The 15,635-nt window shown below is 44.7% G+C and overlaps 1 protein-coding gene across 1 annotated transcript in view; it reads left to right on the top strand.

Moving 5' to 3' along the window:
* The first annotated feature begins 221 nt into the window (after positions 1-221).
* Positions 222-15,635, top strand: part of cmya5 (cardiomyopathy associated 5) — a 96,146-nt gene continuing 80,732 nt past the window's right edge. Inside the window, exons 1-2 of the mRNA XM_045709108.1 lie at positions 222-1,097; positions 9,574-12,397. Coding sequence (XP_045565064.1) covers positions 1,000-1,097; positions 9,574-12,397 — 2,922 coding nt within the window. The 5' untranslated portion in view covers positions 222-999. The remainder of the gene's footprint in view (positions 1,098-9,573; positions 12,398-15,635) is intronic.

Raw genomic sequence — 15,635 nt, 5'->3', positions numbered from 1 at the left:
TGGTTTTTCGAACACTAGCTTTAAACAGCTGAAACAACAATATTTTTGGTTATGGAAAATATATTTCACACCGGTTTAGATGGTACAATGATTATCAACACAATACTAGTTTATTTTGTAACATAAACTGAAATTAGGCAAACTATTAAAGTTTTAGCCACCAGGAAATGGCGGAGCGATTTCTGCATAGTGCAACTTTAAAATACAAAAAAAAATGTCACCCGATTTCACCTTTTTATTTTTGTCCGGGAAGGCTAACACGTTTTAGCACTTATTCCTTCATCAGAGATACCATTTGTATGTCTCTGAGTGTAGTTTGAAGGAAGTTAAAAAATAGTTTCGCGAGCCATTGCTAACTAGCGTTAGCGCAATGCCTGGAAGTCTACCAGAACAGCTAGCATGCTCGCACTATCCCTTTAAACTCACACTGACCCTGATCTATGCTGCCACTAGAACACTGTGGCACTGTGACCCACTTAAAGCTATTTTAGTGTTATGACCATGTCATGTTTGTAACCAGGACCCACCATTTGGTGGACATTGATTTATAATTCCCTCTGAGTTGTTGCACACAGGGAGCAAACTTGCACAGCTTTAGATACTGTTGGCGCTGTATCTTTGGGAACAGTTGTTGCAGTGAGTGACATGTTACGTCTCAGTCTGAGGGTGTTGTTGTAGGTCCACAGACTGAAACGCAGGGGGCAGAAAGACACAGTGCCCTGTCTCACACTCCTCACCCCTCTGTTCCTCTCTTTCAGCCTCTCTTCTCTCCCCTCCCCTCCCCTCTCTCCCTTAGCCCTCTCCTGTCTCGCTCTGTCCCTCTGTCAGTCTATTTCCAGTGCTAGCTGAGTCAGGCGAATAGCTCTCAGCTTGGAATGACACAAATAGGAAGGACTCCAATACTCTAAGAGGGTCAGATACCAACAGAAAAATAACAAGAAACTTTAGAAAACATCAGGAACTACGGAAAAATACTGAAACCTGCTATAAACTACAAAAATGGACTCTGATATGGCGTTGACGGAATTACAGGAGCATGAGTTGCCAGAGGCCGTCGTTGAGGAGGATGAAGACGACGTGGAGGAACTCAGGAACAGGTGCTTGAATTTCAGCTAAGTGCTTCACTGGAGCACACACACACACTCTCCAACACTAGGACAATTAGTGCTCTATTAATTCAGATCCTCTTTAGCTGACATCCGCATAGCTATTGTTTTGTTTGTTTTGGCCATGTCGGAGGTGAAACTACGTTAGAGCTGTCAAATCCACAAGCGACTCCTGTCATTATACCTAAAGCAACCATTGCCAATGGCTGCACGGAGTCACATTACGAGAAATCCTATGCAGGCTTGTTTACAAGTTCGAACACTGTAAAGCGATTAGTCTGATAGAAAACCTTCATTATTTTGTTTAATGATTTTCAATTTGAGCATCATTATTTCTATATAGCCTACATTTTCTCATTCTGAACTTGGGACGGGTGTGGCTTTGTGACAATGATCAAGAGCAGGTGCTCACCGGTTTGACAACTTCCAGGCAGTTACAACTCAGACACCGCCGAAACATCAGTATGCGTGTGTCAGTAATCACCGGTTAACACTTGATCTAATTGAATCTAGGCCTTACACAATCACACAGTTTAGTGCTTTACTTTCTAATTAGGTTATCCTGAATATTGCTACTGTAGCTACATAGATAGTTGTCCCTCAGCCCCAGTCACGATGACGTTCGGGGACACTAGCCTTCCCAGTTTTTATCTACCATTGGACAAAGCGAGTGCTCAGTGCATATAGGATCATTTGTTATACAGTTTTTGGCAATCGCGTACAAGCACTTTTTCGCTCTGTGTTGAAACGTATCTATAGCATAACAGCAATGATCAAATGCTCAAATACATATCTTAGACCACATTTTGCAAAACATGAAATACAAATACTGTACTCTATACCATCTACTGCATCTTGCCTATGCCGTTCGGCCATCACTCATTCATATATATTTTTATGTACAGTGAGGGGTAAAAGTATTTGGTCCCCTGCTGATTTTGTATGTTTGCCCACTGACAAAGAAATGATCAGTCTCTAATTTTAACGGTAGGTTTATTTGAACAGTGAGAGACAGAATAACAAGAAAAAAATCCAGAAAAACACATGTAAAAAATGTTATAAATTGATTTGCATTTTAATGAGGGAAATAAGTATTTGACCCCCTCTCAATCAGAAAGATTTCTGGCTCCCAGGTGTCTTTTATACAGGTAACGAGCTGAGATTAGGAGCACATTCTTAAAGGGAGTGCTCCTAATCTTGTCCCTGACATCCTTGGAGAGCTCTTTGGTCTTGGCCATGGTGGAGAGTTTGGAATCTGATTGATTGATTGCTTCTGTGGACAGGTGTCTTTTATACAGGTAACGAGCTGAGATTATGAGCACACTCTTAAAGGGAGTGCTCCTAATCTCAGTTTGTTACCTGTATAAAAGACACCTGTCCACAGAAGCAATCAATCAATCAGATTCCAAACTCTCCACCATGGCCAAGACCAAAGAGCTCTCCAAGGATGTCAGGGACAAGATTGTAGACCTACACAAGGCTGGAATGGGCTACAAGACCATCGCCAAGCAGCTTGGTGAGAAGGTGACAACAGTTGGTGCGATTATTCGCAAATGGAAGAAACACAAAAGAACTGTCAATCTCCCTCGGCCTGGGGCTCCATGCAAGATCTCTCCTCGTGGAGTTGCAATGATCATGAGAACGGTGAGGAATCAGGCCAGAACTACACGGGAGGATCTTGTCAATGATCTCAAGGCAGCTGGGACCATAGTCACCACGAAAACAATTGGTAACACACTACACCGTGAAGGACTGAAATCCTGCAGCGCCCGCAAGGTCCCCCTGCTCAAGAAAGCACATATACATGCCCGTCTGAAGTTTGCCAATGAACATCTGAATGATTCAGAGGACAACTGGGTGAAAGTGTTGTGGTCAGATGAGACCAAAATGGAGCTCTTTGGCATCAAGTCAACTCACCGTGTTTGGAGGAGGAGGAATGCTGCCTATGACCCCAAGAACACCATCCCCATCGTCAAACATGGAGGTGGAAACATTATGCTTTGGGGGTGTTTTTCTGCTAAGGGGACAGGACAACTTCACCGCATCAAAGGGACGATGGGCAGGGCCATGTACCGTCAAATCTTGGGTGAGAACCTCCTTCTCTCAGCCAGGGCATTGAAAATGGGTCGTGGATGGGTATTCCAGCATGACAATGACCCAAAACACACGGCCAAGGCAACAAGGGAGTGGCTCAAGAAGAAGCACATTAAGGTCCTGGAGTGGCCTAGCCAGTCTCCAGACCTTAATCCCATAGAAAATCTGTGGAGGGAGCTGAAGGTCCGAGTTGCCAAACGTCAGCCTCAACCTTAATGACTTGGAGAAGATCTGCAAAGAGGAGTGGGACAAAATCCCTCCTGAGATGTGTGCAAACCTGGTGGCCAACTACAAGAAACATCTGACCTCTGTGATTGCCAACAAGGGTTTTGCCACCAAGTACTAAGTCATGTTTTGCAGAGGGGTCAAATACTTATTTCCCTCATTAAAATGCAAATCATTTTATAACATTTTTGACATGTGTTTTTCTGGATTTTGTTGTTGTTATTCTGTCTCTCACTGTTCAAATAAACCTATCATTAAAATTATAGACTGATCATTTCTTTGTCAGTGGGCAAACATACAAAATCAGCAGGAGATCAAATACTTTTTTCCCTCACTGTACATAAAAATATATATGAATGACTGATGGCCAAACAACATAGGCAAGATGCAGTAGATGGTATAGAGTACAGTATATACATATGAGATTAGTAATGTAGGGTATGTAATGTGATACATGTGATGTGACGTGATACATGTCTGACAAGTAGTATGAATATGCCGTTTGGAGTATTGTTTCTTCATACTATGTAATGTATTCCTTGTGAATTTGGTGATGGTTATTTTCCTCTGTTCTGAGAAATTTGTAATTGAAGTCTCTTGCAATTTTTACCATAAATTAGTGTGAAAATACCAGGTTTTGACCACTAGATGCTGCTGTTCCTGCTATGCTGCCAGACATTTTGCTGGTCCCTTGTTTTTATTAAATAGATCGCATTTCCTTTGCAACTTCGGGTAGAAAACCAATACATTTTGTTCATGGTAAATAAATTGTGTGGTCATCCTCACAATTCAAGTCATTCCTTCATGAAAGCAATTCATGTTGTCTTTCTCTTAGCAACCTAATGCTTCAACCCAACTTTTCTTGAATAGTCCAACAAGGCAGCCTTCTGAGAGGGCTATCCCTATGGTGCAATGAACTTTTTCTGCAAGACTAAAACTTTGTTGGAGAAATGGTTTAGCGACTAAAGGTTCTAACAACCCTAATAAAATATAAAAATTGTAAACCATTGCATGGCAGTTTTATATTTCCAATAACATTATTAGAAAACAGCTCTATATGCAGTGTGATTAGTGACATTTACCATTAAACCCAACCCAACTCAATACCATTACAATTGCAAAAGACTATACAGTTTGTGTTTGGGACTTTCACAATTTAAGACCACTAGCGCCCTCTACTGAAGAACATTAGAATGATGCTTGACAAGGCCAATTCATTACCGGTCTCAATCAAATGAAGTGCATGCTCGGAAAAGCACAGAGCGGAAGTTATTTTTTTAAGATATCTGCTGGGATGGTGTAAATACAACTAGACTGCATTCCACACTGCAATGGATATTCCAACCCTGAGCACCGGCCTGCTCTACTCTTGCTGATTTGATTGACGTAAATGCCAGAAGTTTGATTTTGAAAATAGATTTTAATGTAACTCTGGTTTCTCAAACCAACACTGACATTCTTATTATTACTGAAGCTTGGTTAATAAAGTCTATGTCGAATACTGATGTGTCTCTGACTGGTTATAATGTATACAGATTTGGCAAAGGTGGTGGTGTCGTCATATTCGTTATGTGCAGCTTAAATGTTTCCCTAAGCAATTTGAATGTCTAATCTTGACTGTAGACCTTGGTAATAAAGCCCAGCTAACACTAGTGGGAATTTATCTCCCTCCCTCGGCTCTGCCTTGTGCACTAAGGGGGGAATTACCACCAGAGTTAAGCACGCATAAATGGAATGGCATTCCCTTTTTATGCACTTTTCTCTCTACGTGTATTCTGATCTTGAACTTAGGCATGAGAATAGCATGCTATTCTTTTGGGGTGGAGATCAAAGAAATGAAGTATGGCGGCGGTGTGTCTACAGATAGGCCGTATTCTGACCTTAACTTAATTCCCAAAGAATTCCAACAATTTCACGCGCGATGAAAGGATGAATAATGTCGTCATCTACTTTATTTTTCCCGATATAAATAGCAACATTCTTCATGCACTGTAATTTACAAATTGACAAGAGCTAATGATAAGAGCTACTATAGGTAAATGAGTAAGCCGTTTGGATAAGGGGATTGTAAATATAAATGACAATTGTTTAGATTTATTTTACCTAATGATTTCAGGAGACAAATCTGTAACTAGTCATATGGCAGCAAACTTAAGCATATCAATATATCACCTTTTCCACAGTGACGTTTATGAAATGCTGGCCTTATAATCTTGCAGGGATGAAATTTGGAGAGCCATAGCTTCTGTAGCCATGCGCAAATTACAGTCTAGCACCAAACATACCGAGTTGATTTATAATTTCTATAATTTTTAATTACAGTGTACGGGCAGACTTTTCAATGTATTTTTTACAATTTGTATCGTGTTAAATATTAGCCACTATCAGTAGCCTTTGTTCCTAAGGATTACTAGCATTAGTGGATCATATTAGGCTAACAAATTAATTTAGGACGTAGCCTATTTGAATCATAATGGAATGCATACCATACCGTAGCAGCTTAAACCTGGACCATGGCACTGTTCACGAAGACTGGATTCAAATTAAAGCTACACCCAATTTAAAGGGATGGCTTTAGATACATGTACTGAAAACCATATTGAACACAACTCTACAAGAAAATCTGTTGGACAGCAAGTGGGAGGGTTTTCAGGGGTTGAATTACATTTATTCAGTGCGTGCAGGGGAACCACACCTGCTAAGCCTGATATGCACCTGCATAAGGTAAGTCTGAATACCAATTACTGAGACATTTTGGGCATTTGAATTAGCAACATTTCATGTCTGATCTGGGGTTGTGTGACTCGGGGATTGTGTCATCTGACTCGGATCAGGCCCTAAATTGTTTTGCTTCTCTGTTCAACAATTGTAGATAAGCATGCAAACATTTAACGAAAAATTACAGAAAATACATTTTGCTTGGGCTAAGGCTAAATTGACTGATACCATGTATGACTGGCAGTCCTATAGACATTTGAGAAATACATTGCCTTCAGAAAGTATTCAAACTGCTTGACTTGTTCCTGAATTCAAAAATGGATTAAATATTTTTCACCCATCTACACACAATACCCCATAATGACAAATTAAAGCATGTTTTCATGAATGTTTGCACATTTATTGAAAATGAAATACAAAAATATGTAATTTACACAAGTATTCTAACCCCTGAGTCAATACTTTGTAGAAGCACCTTTGGCAGTGATGAGTCTTTCTGGCTAAGTCCCTAAGAGTTTGCCACACCCTGATTGTGCAACATTTGCCCATTTATTTGTTTAAAAATTCTTCAAACTATGTCAAATTGATTGTTGATCATTGCAAGACAACCATTTTCAGGTATTACCATATATTTTCAAGTAGATTTAAGTCAAAACTGTAACTCGGCCACTCAGGAACATTCACTGTGTTCTTGGTAAGCAACTCCAGTGTAGATTTGGCATTGTAGGTTGTAGGTTATTGTCCTGCTGAAAGGTGAATTAATCTCTCATTGTCTGGTGGAAAGCAGACTGAACAAGGTTTTCCAATAGGATTTTGCCTTTACTCAGGCCCATTCCTTTTCTTTTTTATTCTAAAGAACTCCCCAGTCCTTAATGATTACAAGCATACCCATAACATGGCGCAGCCACCACTATGATTGAAAATACGGAGAGTGGTACTCACTGATGTGTTGTATTGGATTTGCCCCAAATATAACACTTTTTTTTCAGGACAAAAAGTTAATTGCTTTGCCACATTTTTTGCAGTATTACTTTAGTGCCTTGTTGCAAACAGGATGCATGCTTTGGAATATGTTTTATTCTGTACAAGCTTCCTTCTTTTCACTCTGTAAATTAGGTTAGTATTGTGGAGTAACTACAATGTTGTTGATCCATTCTCAGTTTTCTCCAACACAGTCATTAAACTCTGTAACTGTTTAATGTCACCATTGGTCTCATGGTAAAATCCCTGTGCGGTTTCCTTCCTCTCCGGCAACTGAGCTAGGAAGGATGCCTGTATCTTTGTAGTGACTGGGTGTATTGATACGCCATCCAAAGTGTAATTAATAACGTCACCATACTCAAAGGTATATTCAATGTCTGCTTTTTTATTTTTACCCATCTACCAATAGGTGTTCTTCTTTGTGAGGCATTGAAAAACCTCCCTGATCTTTGTGGTTGAATCTGCATTTGAAATTCACTGCTCGATTGAGGGACCTTACAGATAATTGTACGTGTGGGGTAGAAATATGAGGTAGTCATTATGCAACTATGCAACTTATGAATCTATGCAACTTATGTGACTTGTTAAGCACAGTTTTACTCCTGAACTTATTTAGACTTGCCTTAACAAAGGGGTTGAATACTTATTGACTCAAGACATTTCAGCTTTTAATTTTTAATTAATTTGTAAAACTTTTGAAAAACATAATTCCACTCTGACATTATGGCGTATTGTGTGTAGGCCAGTAACAAAACATCTCTATGTAATCAATTTTAAATTCAAGCTGTAACATAACAAAATGTGGAAAAAGTCAAGTGCTGTGAATACTTCTGAAGGCACTGTAGATGTCTATCATTGGTTTGGAAAGCAAAGTCAACATACTGTACTTCTTGAACTGTGTATCTGAGAATAGTAGGAATCCAGCAAACTTCTGGAAAGTACTTAAATCTCTGAAAGCCTAGCTAAAAACGTTAGCTGACATGGGCTAGTTGATCTGGACGTTTCTGCCAAGTTATAAATAGCTCTAAGGTATTCAATGACTGACATGACAAGAGGAAAACTGATGACCAATTTCGAAATTGCACCTTGTGCATTCTACTATTACAACTTTCAAGACTAAGTTGAAAACTGGACTGAGTTCAGCTCACACAGAGAACGTAGCGTCTGATGGAAACACCATTTTGTCTCAGCTGGCCATCTATTTTAAAGAATAGTTTCGAGAAATTCCTCTAATTCCAGTACAAGGAGTCATTTATTCCCCTCGAAACAGACTTTTGAAAATGACGCACTGCCAGATACACATTCTCTATTTTCATTTCAACCATTTTATATCTATGATTTAGTAAGTGCCTTGCTAACAAATCCACAGGGGCTGATTCTCTTGATCCCTTCTTACTGCAACTCTCTGCCCCACTTATTGCAGAATCATTAGCCTATATTTTTTACTTGACAATTGTTTCTGGTATTATCCCTAAGATCTGGAAAGTGACACATGTCCTCCCCCTACACAACGGAGTAGATCATTTTGACTTAGATAAATGATCTTGCCTTTCGAAAGTTTTAGAATCCCTGGCCAACTCTCAGCTAAGAACTTTAAACTTCTCATTCTATTCTAAATGTGCACCAGTCTGGTTTTAGACCCAGACATAGCACAGTTTCAGCTGCTACGCTTGTTATAGATGATGTGTTAAATTGCTTAGATCATAAAAACCATTGTGCTGCCTTATTTATAAACCTTTCCATGGACTTCGACACTGTTGACCATTACATTCTCATTCAAAGACTGACTTGACTGAAATAGGCCTGGATCAGGCTTCTTGCAAGTGGTTAGAGAATTATCTGTGACAGGACACAATGCGTGATTTGTGATGGTGTCCGGTCTACTTTCCTGGATATTACAAAAGGTGTACCGCAGCATCTACTATCCAAATTAAGAAAGTTCAACAAAAGAAAAATCCAACTCTGTTGAACAGATAAAAATGTTGTTGATCTTTAGAACATTTATCCTATAGCTGCCATTTCGATTACACATCCAACTGGGCACAGACATCAATTCAATGTATATTCTACATTGGTTCAATGACGTGGAAACAACGTTGATTCAACCAGTGTGTGCCCAATGGGATGTTGATTTTGTTGAATAAACCTGGGGCAATGGAAACCTGCCTATTGACTCTCCCCTTTGAATGCCCCAAATTGACACATTTTTAGCTTCAACTTCTGAGTCCATTGGAGAGGATCAGCTTGAACAAAGTGGGGTGTAGATTCTTTGCACTAGAATTGATCTAGAAATAGTATTCCCTGCCTGCCAAATAATAGGATTTGTACAATTAAGATTCCCAGAGCTACGGTTAAGCGATAACCCTAACCCAGATGTGCATTTCTCTTGTAGGCCTATGTTCTTATGTGTTCCAAAGTAACTCATCTAACTCCCTGTTCCTTTCTTCAGTCTGCGGGAGGTGGTCCAGGACCAGTCTGTGAAGCCCAAGCTGCAGTGTCTGATGGTGGACCCGTCCTTCTCCATGGTGACAGTTCAGAGTGAGGACAGCGGCATAGTCTGGGAAACGGCCTCCAGCCGATGCTCCACCCCCTGGGCGTCGGAGGCCAGCTACAGCTCTGACACCTACAGTTTGGACGGCTCTGCTACCGGTGGTGGAGGTGCACAGGGCAAAATCACCATTGTCTTCGATGAGGACAAGATAGTTCGGAGGAGGAAGAGGACGAGAGGAAAGGCCAGGCTGGGGGAGAGGCTAAGGAGACCCGGGAGCTCCAGGTCTGGCTCGGCACTGGGGGTGGAGAGGCCTGAGATGGCTGAGGTGTCTGTGCCAAACATCCGAGTGGAGAGTGTAGAGTCAGACACAGAGTCAGGGGAAGTGAAAGACAAAGAGCAGGAGCTGTTTAGTCTGATCTCAGAGGGTTATGAGATCCTCAACATCAAAGTCCCGTCCAAACTGCCCACAGTGGACGAGGAGGAGAGCACTGAGCTGCAGGATAACCTGTCCTACTTGGAGGAGACACCCAGGATCAGGTCCAAATCCAGGCGGGGGTCTGAGGCCTTACCTGCCCAGGACTACCCAGAAATGAAGGAGGTACAGGAGGGCACAGAAGGAGTAGGAGAGTCTAAGCCCTCAGAACCCACAGAGCAACAGGGGCCTCACAGCCACAAGGACGGCACCAGCAACATGGACTACTTTGAGGCGTTTACCCTGCTGGATGAGGTGGTTCCTGGGCAGCAGGTTCCAGAGCCAGTGGGAGACGAGGCACCCGTGAAGCCCCAACGAGAGGAGCCTAATCTGGGGCAGATGACAGCCACAGACAGCCTCTCTGCAGCTCCGGACGATGACTTTGTGTTTGTCACAGACATGGAGATTGCCAGCGAGCGTTTGGATGAGGTGTTCTACGGGAACAAACACCACGCACCCCCAGAGGACCTGATGAAAAGGGGAGAAGAGGAAGAGGAGGGAGGGAAGGAAGGAAGAAGGGAGAGTCTGAGGTCTCTGAAGGAGAGTGGGTCAGCGCTGTTCGGCAGAGAGGAGAGCATCCTCACCCCCATCTTCCTCTCCCCGGGACCCCCTAAGATCATTGATCCCATCCTGCTAGAGGAACCCACAGCCATGTCCTTCCTCTACTCCGACCTATACGAGGACGCCATGGGGGAGAGGAGGAGGAGCGACGAGGAAGGCTCAGAGGCAGAGAGCGTGGGGTCGGACAGATCGTTCCAGAGGCGACTGTCTGATTCAGAGGAAACAGACGGATACCTGGAGAAGTTTATCCTGAAAGACGAGACTCCCAATGTGGAGGACCAATCAGAAGAAGTGGATGGTAAAGGGGAGGGGCTAATGATGTGGTCGCAGAGTAAGTTTGAGCTGACCGGATTCCTAACGAGAGTGGTGGAAGAAGAAGAAGAAGATGAGAAGGAGGAGTGTAAGGAGGAGATCAAAGCTGCAGAGATGAATGGGTACCTGCAACCAGCAAGATATAAAGAGATGGAGCAATCAACAGAGATGGAAGAATCAACAGAGAAATCTTTGCTGCACATCAAGGAAACTGGTCCTGATAAAGACTCTGAGTCTGTAAATACAGACCGCAAAGTGTCTCAAGTTGAGAAGGACCATCTAGTCACAGGAAAGAAACCTGAGAAGGTTGATGTGGTAGAGGAAGCTAAAAGTGAGACAACACCTGAGGCACATGAGTCAGAGGTTGACAGCCAGGAGGAGGTAGTGTCAGATAAAGTATCCCATGAAACAGAGCTACTAGCTCAGGCAGAGGAGGTGAAAAAACTAGACGAAGTAGAAGTGTCTAGAGTGGCAAAACCAGTTGTAATTCAGGAGCCTGTGGTTGTACAGGTGAACCAGGTGACAACTGAAAGTAAAACAGAGACTGTAGTTAAAGCATCTGAACCTGTAAGAGCAGAGGATGCTATTAAAGATCCAACTGAGGCCATAGCAGGAGCACAGGAGCTACACAGGGTGTTTCACAAGGCAGTTACTGATTTATCAGTAGATATTGTGAAAGTATCAGATGATACTAAAATGGCATCTGAAATTGCAGCTGAAGCAATCAATAGAATGGAAATGCTAGCTGAAGCAAACAAAGTTGAAAAAGTAGAGAATAGATCTGAGGAGCCTGTGAGTGTAGCGGAGGAGTCCTTCAAACACAATCCTGAACCCGAAGTAGTTCCAACTGCCCCTCCTGCAGAAGCTGCGGCGCGATGGTCGTCACCTCTTGCCCCTGCTGAGGGAGATAAGGGACAGGAGGAAGAGCCAATGAAGAAGCAGGACTTGGAAGGTGAGGACGAGTGGGTGTTCACTCCCCTCAGGAGCTTTGCTCCTCAGGAAGACCTCTCTGAGCTGCACAGAGAAACTGTGGTTTCAGAGATAGAGCTGCACACTGACGCTGGGTTCACGGAGAGAGTGCTGCACAGGGAGACTGCAGAAGAGCTGGAGTATGAGATAATCTCGCAGCAGGAGGCAAGAGAGATGATGGTGTCTGAGACAGAGAGAAAACAGCTGTGCCCAGGCCCTAACTCTAATCTAGAGAGAGAGAGGGAGCTGGAGAAAGAAAAGGAGAAAGAGATGGAGTTGGAGAGGGAGAGAAAGAAGCAGAGGCTCAAGGAGGAGGAGAGACAGGAGAGGGGGAGACAGGAAAGGGAGGAGAAGGAGAGACAGGAGAAGGAGAAACAGATGGGGTTAGAAAGAGAAAGGGAGAGGCTAAGGCTGAAGAAGGCAAAGGAGAGACAGGAGACAGAGGACAAGGAGAAGAAGGAAAAGGAGAGACAGGAGAGGGAGAGACATATACAATTGGAAAGGGAGAGAGATAGGGAGAGGCAGAGGCTGAAGGAGGAGAAGGAGAGACAGGAGAGGGAGAAACAGGAGAAGGAGAGACGGGTGGAAAAGGAAAGAGAAAAGGAGAAGCAGAGGCTGAAGGAAGAGAAGGAGGAGAAGGAGAGATATGAGAGGAAAAGACAGATGGAGAGGGAGAGAGAAAAGGAGAGGCAGAGGCTGAAAGAAGAGAAGGAGAGACAGGCGAGGGAGAGAACGATAGAATTGGAGAGGGAGAGAGAAAGGGAGACGCAGAGGCTGAAGGAGGAGAAGGAGAGACAGGAGAGGGAGAGACAGATGGAAAAGGAGAGAGAAAAGGACAGGCAGAGGCTGAAGGAAGAGAAAGAGAGACAGGAGAAGGAGAAGGAGAGACAGGAGAGGGAGAGACAGCTGGAGAAGGAGAGAGAAAAGGACAGGCAGAGGCTGAAGGAAGAGAAAGAGAGACAGGAGAAGGAGAGACAGGAGAGGCAGAGACAGATAGAATTGGAGAGGGAGAGAGAAAATGAGAGGCAGAGGCTGAAGGAGAGGGAGGAGAAGGAGAGACAGGAGACGGAAAGACAGATGGAGTTGGAGAGGGAGAGAGAAAGGGAGATGCATAGGCTGAAGGAAGAGAGCGAGGAGAGGGAGAGACAGGTGGAGAGGGAGAGAGAAAAGGAGAGGCAGAGGCTGAAAGAAGAGAAGGAGAGACAGGCGAGGGAGAGAACAATAGAATTGGAGAGGGAGAGAGAAAGGGAGAGGCAGAGGCTGAAGGAGAGACAGGAGAGGGAGAGACAGATGGAGAAGGAGAGAGAAAAGGACAGGCAGAGGCTGAAGGAAGAGAAAGAGAGACAGGAGAAGGAGAAGGAGAGACAGGAGAGGGAGAGACAGATAGAATTGGAGAGGGAGAGAGAAAATGAGAGGCAGAGGCTGAAGGAGAGAGAGGAGAAGGAGAGACAGGAGAGGGAGAGACAGATGGAGTTGGAGAGGGAAAGAGAAAAGGAGAGGCAGAGGCTGAAAGAAGAGAAGGAGAGACAGGCGAGGGAGAGAACGATAGAATTGGAGAGGGAGAGAGAAAGGGAGACGCAGAGGCTGAAGGAGGAGAAGGAGAGACAGGAGAGGGAGAGACAGATGGAGCTGGAGAGGGAGAGAGAAAGGGAGATGCATAGGCTGAAGGAGGAGAGCGAGGAGAGAGAGAGACAGGTGGAGAGGGAGAGAGAAAAGGAGAGGCAGAGGCTAAAGGAGGAGAGCGAGGAGAAGGAGAGACAAGAGAGGGAGAGAGAAAGGGAAAGGCAGAGGCTGAAGGAAGAGAAAGACAGACAAGAGAAGGAGAGACAGGAGAGGGAGAAACAGATGGAGTTGGAGAGGGAAAGAGAAAAGGAAAGGCAGAGGCTGAAGGAGAGGGAGGAGAAGGAGACGAAGGAGAGGGAAAGACAGATGGAGTTGGAGAGGGAGAGAGAAAGGGAGATGCATAGGCTGAAGGAGGAGAGCGAGGAGAAGGAGAAACAAGAGAGGGAGAGAGAAAGGGACAGGCAGAGGCTGAAGGAAGAGAAAGACAGACAAGAGAAGGAGAGACAGGAGAGGGAGAGACAGATGGAGTTGGAGAGGGAAAGAGAAAAGGAAAGGCAGAGGCTGAAGGAGAGGGAGGAGAAGGAGACGAAGGAGAGGGAAAGACAGATGGTTGGAGGGGGGAGAAAGGGAGATGCATAGGCTGAAGGAGGAGAGCGAGGAGAAGGAGAAACAAGAGAGGGAGAGAGAAAGGGACAGGCAGAGGCTGAAGGAAGAGAAAGACAGACAAGAGAAGGAGAGACAGGAGAGGGAGAGACAGATGGAGTTGGAGAGGGAAAGAGAAAAGGAAAGGCAGAGGCTGAAGGAGAGGGAGGAGAAGGAGACGAAGGAGAGGGAAAGACAGATGGAAAGGGAGATGCATAGGCTGAAGGAGAGCGAGGAGAAGGAGAAACAAGAGAGGGAGAGAGAAAGGGACAGGCAGAGGCTGAAGGAAGAGGAAAAGAGACAAGAGAAGGAGAGACAGGAGAGGGAGAGACAGATGGAGTTGGAGAGGGAAAGAGAAAAGGAGAGGCAGAGGCTGAAAGAAGAGAAGGAGAGACAGGCGAGGGAGAGAACGATAGAATTGGAGAGGGAGAGAGAAAGGGAGACGCAGAGGCTGAAGGAGGAGAAGGAGAGACAGGAGAGGGAGAGACAGATGGAGCTGGAGAGGGAGAGAGAAAGGGAGATGCATAGGCTGAAGGAGGAGAGCGAGGAGAGAGAGAGACAGGTGGAGAGGGAGAGAGAAAAGGAGAGGCAGAGGCTAAAGGAGGAGAGCGAGGAGAAGGAGAGACTAGAGAGGGAGAGAGAAAGGGAAAGGCAGAGGCTGAAGGAAGAGAAAGACAGACAAGAGAAGGAGAGACAGGAGAGGGAGAAACAGATGGAGTTGGAGAGGGAAAGAGAAAAGGAAAGGCAGAGGCTGAAGGAGAGGGAGGAGAAGGAGACGAAGGAGAGGGAAAGACAGATGGAGTTGGAGATGCATAGGCTGAAGGAGGAGAGCGAGGAGAAGGAGAAACAAGAGAGGGAGAGAGAAAGGGACAGGCAGAGGCTGAAGGAAGAGGAAAAGAGACAAGAGAAGGAGAGACAGGAGAGGGAGAGACAGATGGAGTTAGAGAGGGAAAGAGAAAAGGAGAGGCAGAGGCTGAAGGAGAGGGAGGAGAAGGAGACGAAGGAGAGGGAGAGACAGATGGAGTTGGAGCGGGAAAGAGAAAATGAGAGGCAGAGGCAGAAGGAGAGAGAGGAGCGGGAGAGAGAAAGGGAAAGGCAGAGGCTGAAGGAGGAGAGTGAGGAGAAGGAGAGACAGGAGAGGGAGAGACAGATGGAGAAGGAGAGAGAAAAGGACAGGCAGAGGCTGAAGGAAGAGAAAGAGAGACAGGAGAAGGAGAGACATGAGAGGGAGAGACAGATGGAGTTGGAGCGGGAAAGGGAAAGGGAGAGGCAGAGGCTGAAGGAGGAGAGTGAGGAGGAGGAGAGAGAAAGGGAGAGGGAGAATGAGAGACAGGAGAGGGAGAGACAGATAGAATTGGAGAGGGAGAGAGAAAAAGAGAGGCAGAGGCTGAAGGAGAGGGAGGAGAAGGAGAGACAGGAGACGGAGAGACAGATGGAGAGGGAGAGAGAAAAAGACAGGCAGAGGGTGAAGGAAGAGAAAGAAAGACAGGAGAGGATGGAG

Source organism: Salmo salar, chromosome ssa26 (genome assembly GCF_905237065.1).
Source record: "Salmo salar chromosome ssa26, Ssal_v3.1, whole genome shotgun sequence".
NCBI classification, from domain to species: domain Eukaryota; kingdom Metazoa; phylum Chordata; class Actinopteri; order Salmoniformes; family Salmonidae; genus Salmo; species Salmo salar.
The sequence above is the reverse complement of the archived record's forward strand: the minus strand, read 5'-3'. Positions and strand labels throughout refer to the sequence as shown.